The following is a 14,689-nucleotide window of genomic DNA, read 5'->3' on the forward strand; positions in this document are numbered from 1 at the left end:
TGGCACGATCACTGCTTACTGCAGCCTTGACCTCCTGGGCTGAAGCAATTATCCCCCGGCAGTGTCCCGATTAGCTCGGACCACAGGTGTGTGCCACCACACCTGGCTAATTTTTGTGTTTTTAGTATAGATGGGATTTCATCATGTTGGCCAGGCTAGTCTCAAACTCCTGACCTCAAGTGATCTACCCACCTTGGCCCCCCAAAGTGCTGGGATTACAGGCATGAGCTACTGTGCCCAGCCCTGATTTTTAAAATTTTTTGTAGAAACAGGATCTCACTGTGTTGCCTAGGCTGGTCTCTTTAACTCCTGGGCTCAAGTGATCCTCCTGCCTCTTCCTCTCAAAGTGTTGGAATTAGAGGCATGGGCCACCATACCTGGCCCTTTTTATTAAAAGGAATATTTTGTAGGCCTCACCTTTTATTTATTTTAATTAATTTATGAGACAAGGTCTCACTTTCTTATCCTGCCTGGAGGAGAGTGGTACAATCATAGCTCACAGCAGCCTCAACCTTCCAGGCTCAAGTGATCCTCATGCCTCAGCCTCCCGAGTAGCTGGGACGACTGGTACCTGCCACCACGCCTGGCTAAGGTTTTTTGTTTTTTTTTGATTTTTGTATTTTATAGAGACAGGGTCTTGCCATATTGCCCAGGCTGGTCTAGGACTCCGGAACTCAAGCAGTCGGCCATGGCCTCTCAGAGTGCTGGGATTGCAGGCCTGGGCCACCACGCCTGGCCTGGAATTATGCACTATATTAACAAATGAAGCTGTTGAGAAGAGGCTGGGAGGAGGGGCCGTGCAAAGAAGACAAGGAACCCTGACCCTTCAGACTGGAAACTGTCAGTGTTAGTCTGAGAAAGGACTTGCGAATGAATGAGTCAGCAGACCTGGGTCGGAGTCCTGGCCGACAGCATTTATGAATCGTCACCTCTTGCCAGCAATTTATGCTCTCTGAGCCTTAGTTCTCCTATCTGAAAATAGGAATTATAAGCTCTCTTGGCACCTGAGATAATGCACATAAATGCAGTTTTTAAAATGATAAAAGGCAGCACAGATGTAACTAGTGGTGACTGCTGTCTCATTCTTGCCTCGCCCTGTCCTTTGCCAGCCTTAGTCTAAGGCCGTGCCCTCAGTTTCTGTAGAAAGGTGGAGGAGTTGAGGGACTCCCATGACTTTGTGTTGGCACAAAAGTCATGTCAAACTTGGTTTTAGCAGCACACACCATTTTTTCCTCCCCTCCCCTCCCCTCCTCTCATCGATGGGCTGATTTCCCTGTTACCGAATAATATGTGACTCTATGACAGATTATGTATTCGTTCTAATAAAACAGAATGCCAGAGTTATTTCTTGGAGCTTGGACCTCACCTGGTTTCATGCCGCCATTCTCATTTTTGATTGATTGGATACATGGAGCTGTCTACCTGTCAAGGGAGGCAGCAGGTCTGCGGTTTGCTCTGCGTTGTGTTGTGCCGAGGTTTTGGCATTGGTGGTGGGTGTGGTTTGGAGTGGAGAGGTGGGGGCCGAGCAGTGTATTTAGCATGAGATACTAGCCTCTCCCTTGTGGGGATACAGGTCATTATTTTGTTGTTGAATATCAGCTATGACGTCTGACTGTCTGTGTCTTCTCCCTTAATTGAGAAGGCAACAGAAACATTTAAATAATGTTTAGCAGTGTTCCTGTAACAAGATTGAAAATGGGCCCTATGTTTCAGTTTATAGGAAAAGAAAGGCTTTTTTTTCCTCCTGAGACAGGGTCTCAACCTGTTGCCCAGGCTGGAGTGCGATGGTGCAATCATAGCCCACTGTGTCCTCTACCTCTCGGGCTCAAGTGATCCTCCTGCTTCAGCCTCCTGGGTAGCTGGGGCTATAGGCACACACCACCATGCCCAGCTAATTAAAAAACCAAAACCACAACAAGAAAAAGAAGTTCTTGGTAGAGATGGGGTCTCCCTACATTGGCCAGGTTGGTCTCGAAATCCTGGGCTCAAGCAATCCTCCTGCCTTTGCCTCTCAAAGTGCTGGAATTACAGATGTTAGCTACTGTATATGGCTAATTGCCCTTTAAAAATGGAGCTGATTAAATCAGGGAAAGTCAGAATTGCATGTATGGTATCTGTCTTGAAACGCCAAAGATTTTTTTTTTTTTTTTTTTTTGAGACGGATTCTCGATCTGTTGCCAGGCTAGAGTGCAGTGCTGCAATCTCGTCTCACTGCAGCCTCTGACTCCCTGGTTTAAGCGATTCTCCTGCCTCAGCCTCCCGAGTAGCTGGGATTACAGGCATGTGCCACCATACCCAGATAATTTTTGTGTTTTTAGTAGAGATGGAGTTTCACCATATTTGCCAGGCTGGTCTTGATCTCCTGACTTGGTGATCTGCCTGCCTCGGCCTCCCAAAGTGCTGGGATCACAGGCATGTGCCACTGTGTCCAGCTCAAAGATTCATTTCTTTGAAGAACAGAACTTCAGAATGTATTCTAAAAATGTTTGTTTTTGGTTTAAATTAGAGAACTGCGTACCTAGAGAATCTAGAGAGAAGCATAATTCCTGCTGATCGTGCTTGCTCTTTTATTGACTCTTAAAAATGAAATATTTTAGATGTCTGAGGGACATTTTTAAAAATAAAACAAAAAAAATGGCATGTTTTTATTTATGATATCACTAACTAGGACTTTATTTGTCTTGGTAAGGTGACTATCATGTGGCTGATCTTGCTGGTGGATGCTGGACTGTAAACTGTGAGCCGTGGTTATTGTTTAAAGGACTTTTCAAAATAGTTTCTCTCCAGTCTTTGTGTTTCTCAACCTGACATGTGTGCACATGCTCAGATAGCACTACTAGGATTGTCATGAAAAAGGGCAGAGCTTTCTTTGGGAGAGGTTGTCTTTTGCAGCTCTTGCACCTGGTTCTTTTGATACTGACTTTTATATTTTTATGTAAATTGCATATCTCGTTTCCTTTTTCTTTTTGTCATCTACTGACTTAACATGGAAGGTTTAACCTATTTCACTACCTGTGTGTGCTGTGTCCCCACTCACAGATAGGCACTTCTAGGATCTCTGTTTCTTCGTATGTGTTTGTGTCTTTCTCCTTGCTCTTACACACATATTTTTTAGACTGCTTTGTTACAAATTAGTTACAGATTTCATTAATATTCCAGGTTCACATTATTTTTATTATTAAAGATGCTTATAGCTGCACCACGTATGATACCTCGATTACCTTTTCTTTCCTTCACGACTTTTGTGCTTTCCCTGAAACAGGAATGTTTTTTCCTTTGGTTGGCCTTCTGTAAATTTGTAACTAATCAGCCTCAGCTTTAGTCAGTTGTTAAAGTGTGTCTTGCTGTGTTTAGTTGCAGTGGGTACTCTTTCAGTGCCATCTTGAAGAGGTCACATGTGGGGTGTCTGGACTGGTCACTCTGCTTCTGGTTTGCAGCTGATGTCCTGGAATCTAGGATCCACCTTCACTATCATCCCAGGAGCTGTTTTCTGTGTTATGGCTCCCGTTTACTTTCTTTCTTTTTGTTTTTTTGATACGTAGTTTCGCTCTTGTCCAGACTGGAGCACAATGGCACGATCTCGGCTCACTGCAACCTCTGCCTCCCGGGTTCAAGTGATTCTCCTGCCTCAGCCTCTGAGTAGCTGAGATTACAGGCATGTGCCACCACACCCGGCTAATTTTGTATTTTTAGTAGAGATGGGCCTTCTCCATGTTGGTCAGACTGGTCTCAAACTCCCGACCTCAGTTGATCTGCCTGCCTCCGCCTCCCAAAGTGCTGGGATTACAGGCGTGAGCCACCGCACCCGGCCATGTCTCTTGTTTTCATATGCTGTCTGTGTCATTCTCATTCACAGGTTATTGTCTTATTTTGTTGGAACACATCTTCTAGTGACAAAGGGGGTAATACTTTTGAAAACATTGCATTTCTAAGAAATACCTTTTTTCTGCTTTAATACTTTACTGGTATTTGGGCAAGATGTAGAATTCTAGGATGGGAAATTCTTGTAGGAATTTTGAAGTCACTGGTAGATGATTATCTAGATTTCAGTATTGCTTGGATTCCTTCTCTCTCACTGTGGCCTGTTGTATTTTCTGGAAGTTCTCCTCCCCTAACCCCTGCCAATCTTCTGTTTTTCTTTTTCTTTTTTTTGAGATGGACTCTCACTCTGTCACCCAGGCTGGAGTGCAGTGGTGCGATCTCAGCTCACTGCAACCTCCGCCCTCCGGGTTCAAGCGATTCTCCTGCCTTAGCCTCCCCAGTGGCTGGGATTATAGGTGCCTGCCACCGTGCCTGGCTAATTTTTGTATTTTTTGTAGAGACAGGGTTTCACGATGTTGTCCAGGCTAGTCTCGAACTCCTGACCTCAGGTGATCCACCTGCCTTGGCCTTCCAAAGTGCCGGATTACAGGTGTGAGCCACCACACCCAGCCCAGTCTTCTGTTTTTCTTTTGTGCTGTGATATGCCTTGGCGTATGTCTGCTTTCATACGTTGTGTTGGGGTCTCTATGGAACTTTTTAATATGGAGACATGTCATTTTGGGGAATTAACTTGAAATTATTTTTGGTTATTTTTCTGTTTTTCCAATTCTGTTTTTCTGGAACTCCTGTTACTCAGTTGCTTGACTTACTTGACCGGTCTAATTTTGTTAGTAGCCTTTCTATTTTATCTTCTTTGTCTTTTTTTTTCCCCCCCCAACTTCCTAGGGGAGATATTTTCAACTTCTCTTAACATTCCTATTAAGCTCTTCATTTTTTGCATTTTATTTATGTTTTTAGACAGCATCTCTGTCATACAGGCCAGAGTGCAGTGGCCCAGTCATAGCTCATCATAGCCTTGAACTCCTGGGTACAAGCACTCTTCCTGCCACGGCCTCCTGAGTAACTGGGACTGTAGGTGCGTACCACCACACCTGCCTTATGTTTACTTTTCCTTTTTTTCTTTCCTTTTTTTTTGGTGTGTGCAGATGGGATCTTGCTGTGTTGCCCAGGCCGGTCTTGAACTCCTGGAATCAGGTAGTTCACCTGCCTTGGTCTCCAAAGCATTGGGATCTTTTTTACAGGGATGAACCACTGTGACTGGCCCGTTTTTTGTATTTTAATTTCAAAATGCTTTTTTTAAAGAAAAATTCTCCCTCAGCACATTTCTCCCTTTCTTGCTTTTCTCCCTTCTCATCTTCCTCTGCAGCCTGGATGTACTGTCATCTGACCTCTCTTAGGATATCCGTGATGGACTTTTAATAGCATCTTTTTCTACAGTCTCTGGTTCTTTCAAGTTGTGTTTATTATTTGTTTTGTTCTCTCTTCATCCTTGGGGTGTTCTTAAAAGCCTGTCTCTCTATGGTTGGCTCTGACTTAAGGCACTAACGGTAACTTGAGAGCCTTGAGTTCGGGCCAGGGCGCTTACACTGTGCACTTCACTGGAGAGTCCCTGGACTGGGCCAGATTCCCCACGGCCTTTTCTCTTTAGATGAACAGAGGCCCAGGGAAAGATCTTCCCACCTCTAGTCTGGGGGGCATCAGCCCTGGCTGCCATTCTGGGAGCAGGTGGAAGCAAAGGGCCGGATTTTTCTACAGTCAGTACATAAATGTTGACGTATCTCCTCTCATTTTCAACAAGGCACCTCTGTAATTGTTCCTCCTCTAGTCTGGACCTGCTGTCTGAGCCTGCAGTGAACTGCCAGGGGCTGGCAGGGGCTGTCGCTGTGCTGTGTGGAAACACTGGGAAGCGGGGGCTTTAATTGCTGCCTAGACTTTCAGACTCGTTATTTTTCCTCCCATCTTTTGAATTTATTATTATTACTTGTTCTGAGACAGGGTCTCACCATGCCCAGGCTGGAATGCAGTGACACAGTTGTGGCTGACTGCAGCCACGACCTTCCCAGGGTCAAGTGATCCTCCCATCTTAGCCTTCTAGGTATCTGGGACTACAGGCATCACTACCATGCCCAGCTCTCTCTCTTTAAAAAAACATTAAAATTGTTTTATTATTATTGTTTTGAGATGCAGTGTTGCCCTCTTGCCCAGGCTGGAGTGCAGTGGCGCAATCTCAGCTCACTGCAGCTTCCACCTCTTGGTTCAAGTGATTCTCCTGCCTCAGCCTCCTGAGTAGCTGGGATTACAGGTGTCTGCCCAGCTAATTTTTTTTGTATCTTTAGTAGAGACAGGGTTTCACCATGTTGGCCAGGCTGGTTTAGAACTCCTGACTTCAAGTGATCCACTTGCCTCGGTCTCCCAAAGTGCTAGGATTACAGGAAGAAGTCACCCCACCCAGCCAAAATTGTTTTATTATTTTAAGAGACAAGCTCACTGCAGCCTTGAACTCCTGGGCTCAAGAGATCCTCCACCTTAGCCTCCCAAGTAGCTGGACTATAGGCACAGGTGCACATTGCCACACCTGGCTGATTTTTTTTCAGTGTTTTGTAGAGATGCTGCCTCACTGTGTTCCTCAGACTGGTCTGGAACTCTTGGACTTGAGTGATCCCCCTGCCCCTGCCTCCCAAAATGCTGGGAACGGAGGCGTGAACTCCCGTGCCCGGCTTCTTCCCATCTGTGTCACTGTGTTCTGACATTCTTGGCTCTCCCATTCCAGACCCTCTTACAGGCTCTGCGGGGGAAGTCATGCGGCTTCCTGGCTTTCCCCACAGTTTCCTTGGGGTTTCCTTTCTCAGTTCTGCAAAATGTGTCGCCTCTGGGCCATCTGCTTCCCAGCTTCCAAAAATTGTGTTTCCCTCACTTCCCTCTGTTCTCTTTGTCTTCGTGGGATTATGCTTGGAAAACAACAACAGCAACAACAAAATCCTCGCAGGTATTGTGGTTTCAGTGGGCTTGCAGGAGGAAATAAAAATAAAAGCGTATCTGCCTGATACGATGTTTTTAGCCTTTCATTTTTATCTTTGTGTTCACAGTGTTCTGAATCACCTCTGCCACCCCTCCCTCTGCACACACCCTCCTTTCCCCTGCTCAGGGTCCTCCCCTTGTGCCCTGGCCCTCCCGTTTGCTCATTTGTTAAGAGCCGATTCTGCTGAAACCCCCCCATAAACCGAGCTTTCCAAGTAAGAGCGATCTTTCCTTCCTGAATTCACAAAACATTTTCTTTTTTTGGGTGTAGTTTTTTTTTGAACACATGGGCTTCCTCTTTTTTTTATGACTTATGTTTTGTCAGATAAATTTTATTTTATTTTTGAGACAAAGTTTCGCTCTGTTGCCCAGGGTGGAGTGCAGTGGTGTGATCTCAGCTTACTGCAACCTCCACCTCCTGGGTTCAAGTGATTCTCCTGGGACTACAGAAGAAGGAGGAGCTGGGACTACAGGCGTGTGCCATCACGGCTGGCTAATTTTTGTATCTTTCATAGAGACAGGGTTTCATCATGTTGGGGTGACCTGCCTGCCTTGGTCTCCCAATGTGCTGGGATTATAGGTGTGAGCCATTGCACTTGACCTGTCAGATATATTTTAATTTCTGACATTGGGTGATGATGGTTTCTTTGCCTTCATGCAATGCTTTGCATGTAGTAAGTACTCAATTTTTTTTTTTTTTTTTAAATCAACATGGATTTTTCAGTGATCTTTTTCTGGTCTTAAGTTAGGCAGGATATTGACCGTTGCGGTATGCCATGATTAATGCAAAAGTAGGGTGTTATTTCTAGTTGCAGATACTTTTCTTGAAATTTGCACAGGCAGGTAATATGCATTATACAGGTCATAACTCACAAAAGTTCATTAACTTGCTGCATAGTATAAAGATGCTGCTTATAGAATCTGAGAGGTTTCCTGCAGGTAGGCTGGGACTTTGCACTGTTTTCTCTTACCACATCCTGCGGCAGAGTGGGCATCAGCATGCCTTGCAACTTGCATCTTGTAGGGTCACCTCTGCTTACATTCTAACTTAGTCTTAGGAAATGTTCTCTCTAGCATTAGGCCAGGTCAAGCTCATGTTCCTCTGAATAAGAGCAGCGATGCTTCATGTGGTTTTGTCTCCAGGTTTTTTCTGTGGGTTTGGACCCATCCTCGGGAACCTTGCCCCCCAAGGTCATTTGCTGCTTGATCATCTGTGTAATGGATGAACTCCTCTCCTCATTTACTGCTGTGTATGGTGGATTTTTGGTTGTCATAATATACAATTATTGTTAGTGTTTAAGTCTCTCATTATTTTAAATGGACATATCTTGAATGAGAAACATTCTTCTTTTTTGATTGAATGTTGTATCATGTTTAGTAACCCAATGACTGATAAAATTTTTATAGAATTAGTGTTTATTGGTAGTATAGAAAGTGGCTTATCACAACTTTTATCTTCCCCCTAAGACATGGGGTGTCACTGTGTTTCCCAGGCTGTAGTGCAGTGGTGCAGTCATAGCTCACTGTGGCCTTGTACTCTTGTGCTCAAGGGATCCTCCTGCCTCAGTCTCTCAGTTACTTGGGACTGAACGTGTGGGTCACTATGCCTTGACCTCCCAAAGTTTTGGGATTACAGGAATCAGTCACCAGGCCACACCTTACCACAGCTTTTTTTTTGTGTGCAGCTACATTTCTAAGTGTCTATGGACTGGACAGCAAAGATTTCTACCATTATTATTTTAAACTTTTTAATGCAAACTACTGCAAAGTGGAATTAATAAGTATGCTCCAACGTTTTCTCTGTTGGGTATTTGACTCTTCCCTTGAAAATACAGCAAGTCCTCTGTTTATTGAGAGGGAATTATGTTATGAAAGCTGCCAGTGAAAATCTCCCAAGAGACCACTGTTCTAAGGATTTGTATTTTTCAGTGGCAAAAATATCCTTCATGGTTTATAAACTCTAGTGGGAGGAGGTCATTTTTATATGATTCTTTTTTAAATGCAGCATGCTCTGTTGGGGTTACTATTGTTGTCCTGCTGAGTTATCTTCAAAAAGTCATATCCATTCAGCACATTTTTATGGAGTGGCATTTAATAAGTGGCAGCCTGGTATTTGCCTTGGCATGACGTTACCATGACTGCTTGGCATAGCTGAGCGTTGGGTCAGGACCCCTCCAGAGGCAGGAGTCGACAGTTGACTCTCAAAATTAGAAAACCCTTGATCAGTTAGTTGGAGGATGATAAGCCAAGTTTATAGAGTATTTTGAAGAGGGGGTAGCACATTCTGCTGATAGACCAAATAAGATGCGGACAGACAACAGACTTGGGTTAAGCATTGTGGAGGCCGTTGTGGATATGCTGGGTGGTTTTGGGAGTGTGGGGGAAGAGCAAGCCTGATTGGAATGGGGTTATGGGAGGAGACACCCTCGAAGCAAGCATAGACAATTCTTTAAAATATTTTGCTGTCAAGAGGATCAAAGAATTGGTATAATAACTGGAAGGTAAAGTAGGGTCAGTGAAAGGTTTTGTGCTGCATGTGTAAAAATAATTCACAGCCTTTAAAGACTCAAACTTGACACCTGACTACTATCTTCCATATGATTGTAGTTTTTAGGAACATTAACAGTGGGACAGGCTGGGCTCAGTGGCTCATGCCTAACATCCCAGCACTTTGGGAGGCTGAGGTGGGAGCACTGCTTGAGCCCAGGAGCTGGAGGCTGCAGCGGGCTATGATTGCATCATTGTACTTCAGCTTGGATGACAGAGCGAGACTCTGTCTTAACCAAGGAAACAGTGGGCGGGAGTTAGATTGCTGATCTGATTTGGGGGTGTGATGGTCAGGAAGAGCTCTTGGTGAAGTGGATGCCTGTGGAAGTCTTGATGGATGGACAGGGTCTGCCTGGAGGGTAAGGTGGGATCCAGGCATCGGAGGCCTTGGGCACGAAGTCAGGGGTGGCGGTGGGTGGATGGAATTGTGCAGGGCCTAATAGAGAGGGGCTGGGGAAAAGGCGAAAATGTAGCAAGTTCTGAGGGTGAAGTTACGAGGTTGAGAAAGTCCATAGGTGGGGATTTAATTCCAAGGGGTGGCTGCAAATGTTGTAAAGGCTGCAGATAATGATTTCATCTGGAGGGAGTTAACAGGGTTATGAGGCTTAAAGAATGGTGTCACAATTCACATTTTGGCGGTCAGCGTGCTTGTGTGTGTGTGGAAGTATTTTCAAAACAAATGGTTGATATTTAAGTTTTTTGGGCCACCCTTGAGCTTGCTTGGTGGGAAGAGGTGGGCAGGATGTGGTTTTCTAAATGGCCAGGGGGCACCTCTTCCTTATCCACCCCCAGGACATTAATGACTTTCAATTTTCCTTGAAGAGGAAATACCATTTACCATTAGTAAAAGGTTTTGGAATTTCATTCTTTGGGGACTCAACACATCTGGAGATGACAAATTCTGGAGCCGTCTCAGTGGCAGGTGTCCCAAGGACTCCTGGATGACATTGTCATTAGGATTCATGTGCAGTCAGAATAGGTTCCACAAATGAAGAGGATGCCAAGGGGTGTGTGTGTGTGTGTGTGTGTGTGTGTGTGTGTGTGTGTACCAACTTATTCTCGGTGTTCTAGATAAATGATTCCTTTCATAGAGGTCCAGACAGATGAAGGTACAGAGGAGTTAGGTTATTTGCATAATGGTTTTAATGGTGATGTTTAAAAACTTGGAGGATTAAGGTCTGAGCTCTTGCTGTACCGGTTAAAAAGTGACAAAGATTGGTCAGTCTGCATTTTTTAAATAAGTGTTCCGTTTTCGTGATTCTTGGGTATGCTTTGTTAGAAATGGACTTGGAGAGCTTCTTAAGAATATAGATTCTCAAAAACAAACAAAAGAAGAAAAGAATATAGATTCTCCCCACACCCCTGCCCCAGGGTCTTAGTACATCTGGAGTAGGGTCCAGGAATCTGTATTTTAACTCTCATTAATTGTTTGCCTCCTTCTTCCAAGCTTTGCTTCAGGAAAGAACTATGTCGAACATCACCTTTTAGATTTGAAGAATGGAGGGTTACCTTGAACTTTTGGATAGCAGTTCTGTGTTGCAGAATGAATGCAGTAGGGAATGGTGAAACATACAATTTAGTATATTTTCATTTGAATATGTACATGAGAGTGATGTGGAAGTTCAGAAACACACAACTGTGTTCCTTCTTCAGATAATTTGAAAGCAGTGTTTTAAGGATTTTAAAATATGTGTTCACCAGATAGAAGTGTATAAAATTTAAAATGATGTCCCTTTTTTCCCTCCTCTCCAATTCCACTGCAGTGATAACCACTGCAAATTTCGGTGTGTATGTTTAGGCGTGTGTGTGTGTGTGTGTGTGTGTGTGTGTGTGTGTGCGCGCGTGCACACACGTGTGATTTTGCCTCTCTATAAGGAGTCTCAAACCACACAGGAAGCGCCTTGTTCACGATGGTCTTGTCAGCATCCTTCTGCGTCCCTATCTTTAGACCTGTTTGTAAGAAACACTTTGAGCCACCAGGGTGTGCACACTACTTTTTACAGATGAGCAAAAATATGAATTCTTCAGACACATAATATATGCTGTTTGCTCTTTAGAATATTTCTGTAGATTGCATTGGGTGAATTGATAAGTATTTCATATATTGGGCAATAGGAAATCTAGTATGCTTTAGAGAAATCAGTATTTCTTATGCAGTACATATTGCTGGTTTGTGCAGTTCCTATCGTAATAGAGTATCAGCATCAGAGGCAGAGGGAAGAGTGTATATGAGTCACTCCATCATAAAAGGAGCAGTAACCTAATACCAAACTGAGGGTGCTGCCTGAATTCTAAATCAGTTACAGCATTGTTGATACGGTCGATTCTTGTTTATGGGCAGGAAGTTATCATGGTTTAAAATGTCTGATTCCCTTTTGGTGATGCTAACTTGCTACAATCAATGTTTCTGTTCTTTCCTTTAGGATCCAAACTACTGGATACAGGTGCATCGCTTGGAACATGGAGATGGAGGAATACTAGACCTCGATGATATTCTCTGTGATGTAGCAGATGATAAAGACAGAGTAAGTTCAAGTCCCAGGGAACCTGCTCTGGATGCATTGTTTCTGAGAGCTGGGGAGTGGGTGCGATTCTCTTCCTTTCTGTTTTAGACATATACTTTAAATTATGTTTGAGTCACCCACACTAGCATATTTTCTTTTATAGTAAGTGTCACAACTCTTCGCTGCCCTGAATACCAAGGTATAATGATTTTCTTGATACCTGGGACTTAACACTAAGTTTTAGGGTTTTAAAATTACAGCTTTGCAATGGAAGTATCACAAAAAGATTTTTGTGCCTTATTCCACCTTAACTTAACCAAACATAACACCTTTCTTGACAACTCGGGCCTGTCCGTTTCATCTCTGTGTCACACAGTATGCAGCAGCTCTGTGTTCTGGTCCCAGTGTTGGCCAAGAGAGGATCCGTCCCGACAGCAGCCTGTGCAGCCCACTGCGTTCCTGTGTGATGGGCGCGTGTGTCCCGGGCAGCTCCCTCATCTCTCAGGAAGCTCAGCCTTTTTGTGTGATGGCTGAATGTGTTCCGGGCAGCTCCCTCATCTCTTAGGAAGCTCGGTTTGCTGTGTGATGGGCAAGTGTGTTCCGGGCAGCCCCGTCGTGCAGGGCCTGGCTATCAGGAAGCTGGGCCTTGCTGTGTGATGTATGAGTGTGTGCTGGGCATCCCTCCCATGCAGGGCCTGGCTCTCAGGTTGCTGGGCCTTGCTGTGTGATGGGCGAGTGTGTCTTGGGCATCCACTCCATGCAGGGCCCGGCTCTCAGGAAGCTGGGCCTTGCTGTGTGATGGGTAAGTGTGTCTTGGGCATCCGCTCCATGCAGGGCCTGGCTCTCAGGAAGCTGGGCCTTGCTGTGTGATGGGTAAGTGTGTCTTCCCATGCAGGGCCTGGCTCTCAGGCAGCTTGGCCTTGCTGTGTGATGGGCGAGTGTGTCCTGGACAGCCCTCCCATGCAGGGCCTGGCTCTCAGGCAGCTTGGCCTTGCTGTGTGATGGGTAAGTGTGTCTTGGGCATCTGCTCCATGCAGGGCCTGGCTCTCAGGTAGCTGGGCCTTGCTGTGTGATGGGTAAGTGTGTCTTCCCATGCAGGGCCTGGCTGTTAGGAAGCTCAGCCTTTTCTCTGTCTGTGCTCTGTGCTGTGTGTGCTTCCCCCGTCTTTGCTGTGGTCTGTGAGCTTGGCTCCTGGACATACCCACCTACTGCACTTCCATTTTTTTCTGTACTCTTGAGAGGAATGAGGAAGAGGAGGAGGAGAGGGAGGAGGAACGTTCAGCATTTTGAGAATGCGTGACGGGATGTTTGGCTCTGTGTGTAGAAGTCAGCAAGTTCTTTTTGGAGACAGGGTCTTGCTCTGTTGCCCAGGCTGGAGTGCGGTGGTGTGATCACGGCTCACTGCATCCTCCACCTCCCAGGCTCATGTGAGCCTCCCACCTCAGCCTCCTGAGCAGCCAGCCATGCCCACTAATTTCTAAATTACTTGTGGAGACAGGATCTTGCTATGTTGCTCAGGCTGATCTCAACTCCCATGATCAAGTGATCCTCCTACCTCGGCCTCCCAAAGTGTTGTGATTGCAGGTGTGAGCCACTGTGCCAAGCCCAGCAAATTCTTTATGGTTCTGAGGAGACTTGAGCAGGCTTCTGGAGCCATCTGGCCCCTCCTTTTGTATTTGGCTTATAAGGAATTGCAGAAGGGCTCATAGCCACAGGTGTAGATGCATCAGCATGGTTGTACGGAGGCAACGACCTGGTTGGCTGTCTCCTAAAACCTCGCTGTGTGGCACAGGGTATTCAGCCAGCCAGGTTATATCACAAGGTCGGAAGATGGTAAGGTCACCGGACACTCACTCTGCGTCCTACTGGGGCTCCCTCTGATTCCTGGCCCTCACTTCCCGGCCTGCTGTTCTTGTCCTCTGCTGCGAGATGGGTGCGCATTCCTGACAGCATCGTGCCTGGCTGAGAGTTGGGGCATGTCGTAAATGTTTTCTTGAAATTTCAAGTAAAACAAAAAACATCAAATGCCAAATATTGTATAAATTCGGAAGATTAGATTCACTTAGCACCTGTCGTAGTGGAGTTCGTCACAGGTGGCTCCTGTGGGCGAGGAATACCTTGTGTCAACAAACCCAGAACTCCCTGCTGTCTTAAGTTTTGATGCTGTTTTTCTTGGTGCCATTTCTCCTTCTTGGGCTTTTCAGTGAGCCAGGCTTAGGGTAACTCAAATCCTTTTCTGCAGTCCACGTGAAGAGTGCCATCTTTCATTTATTGTGTGGCTAAATTCCAGTGTTTAAGGCAACTACAGAGATTTATGAAGAATTTAAACAGGTGTTCCTTCTCCACCAGGAGATTAGAAAGGGATGAATTAATGTATCGATCTCTCAGTGGCTTCCTCCCTTCTTCTTACATCTTTTTCTGTGTTTTGTTTTTCTCTCCTCCCTCTGTTTCTCTATTCCTTTCTCTTGCTATTATTTCCTATGTAAAAATAGCACAACTCTGGTTGGGTGTGGTGGCTCATGCCTGTAATCCCAGCACTTTGGGAGGCCGAGGTGGGTGGATCACAAGGTCAGGAGTTTGAGACCAGCCTGGCCAACATGGTGAAACCCCATCTCTACTAAAGATACAAACAATTAGCCGGGCATGGTAACCCCGTCTCTATTAAAGATACAAAAAATTAGCTGGGTGTGGTGGCACATGCCTGTAATTCCGGCTACTCAGGAGGCTGCGGCAGGAGAATCACTTGAACCCGGAAGGTGGAGGTTGCAGTGAGCCGAGATCACACCATTGAACTCCAG

At 45.4% G+C, this 14,689-nt stretch overlaps 1 protein-coding gene across 21 annotated transcripts in view; it reads left to right on the forward strand.

Annotated features, from left to right (window-relative positions):
* The window catches only part of PARD3 (par-3 family cell polarity regulator), a 709,408-nt gene that overhangs the window by 119,608 nt on the left and 575,111 nt on the right, over nt 1-14,689 (forward strand). For all 21 annotated transcript variants that reach the window (XM_017535377.2, XM_017535365.2, XM_017535373.2 and 18 more), the window contains exon 2: nt 11,811-11,912. In XM_017535377.2, the coding sequence (XP_017390866.1) occupies nt 11,811-11,912 (102 nt within the window). The remainder of the gene's footprint in view (nt 1-11,810; nt 11,913-14,689) is intronic.

This window comes from Cebus imitator, unplaced genomic scaffold, assembly GCF_001604975.1.
Source record: "Cebus imitator isolate Cc_AM_T3 unplaced genomic scaffold, Cebus_imitator-1.0 Scaffold92, whole genome shotgun sequence".
Lineage (NCBI taxonomy): Eukaryota > Metazoa > Chordata > Mammalia > Primates > Cebidae > Cebus > Cebus imitator.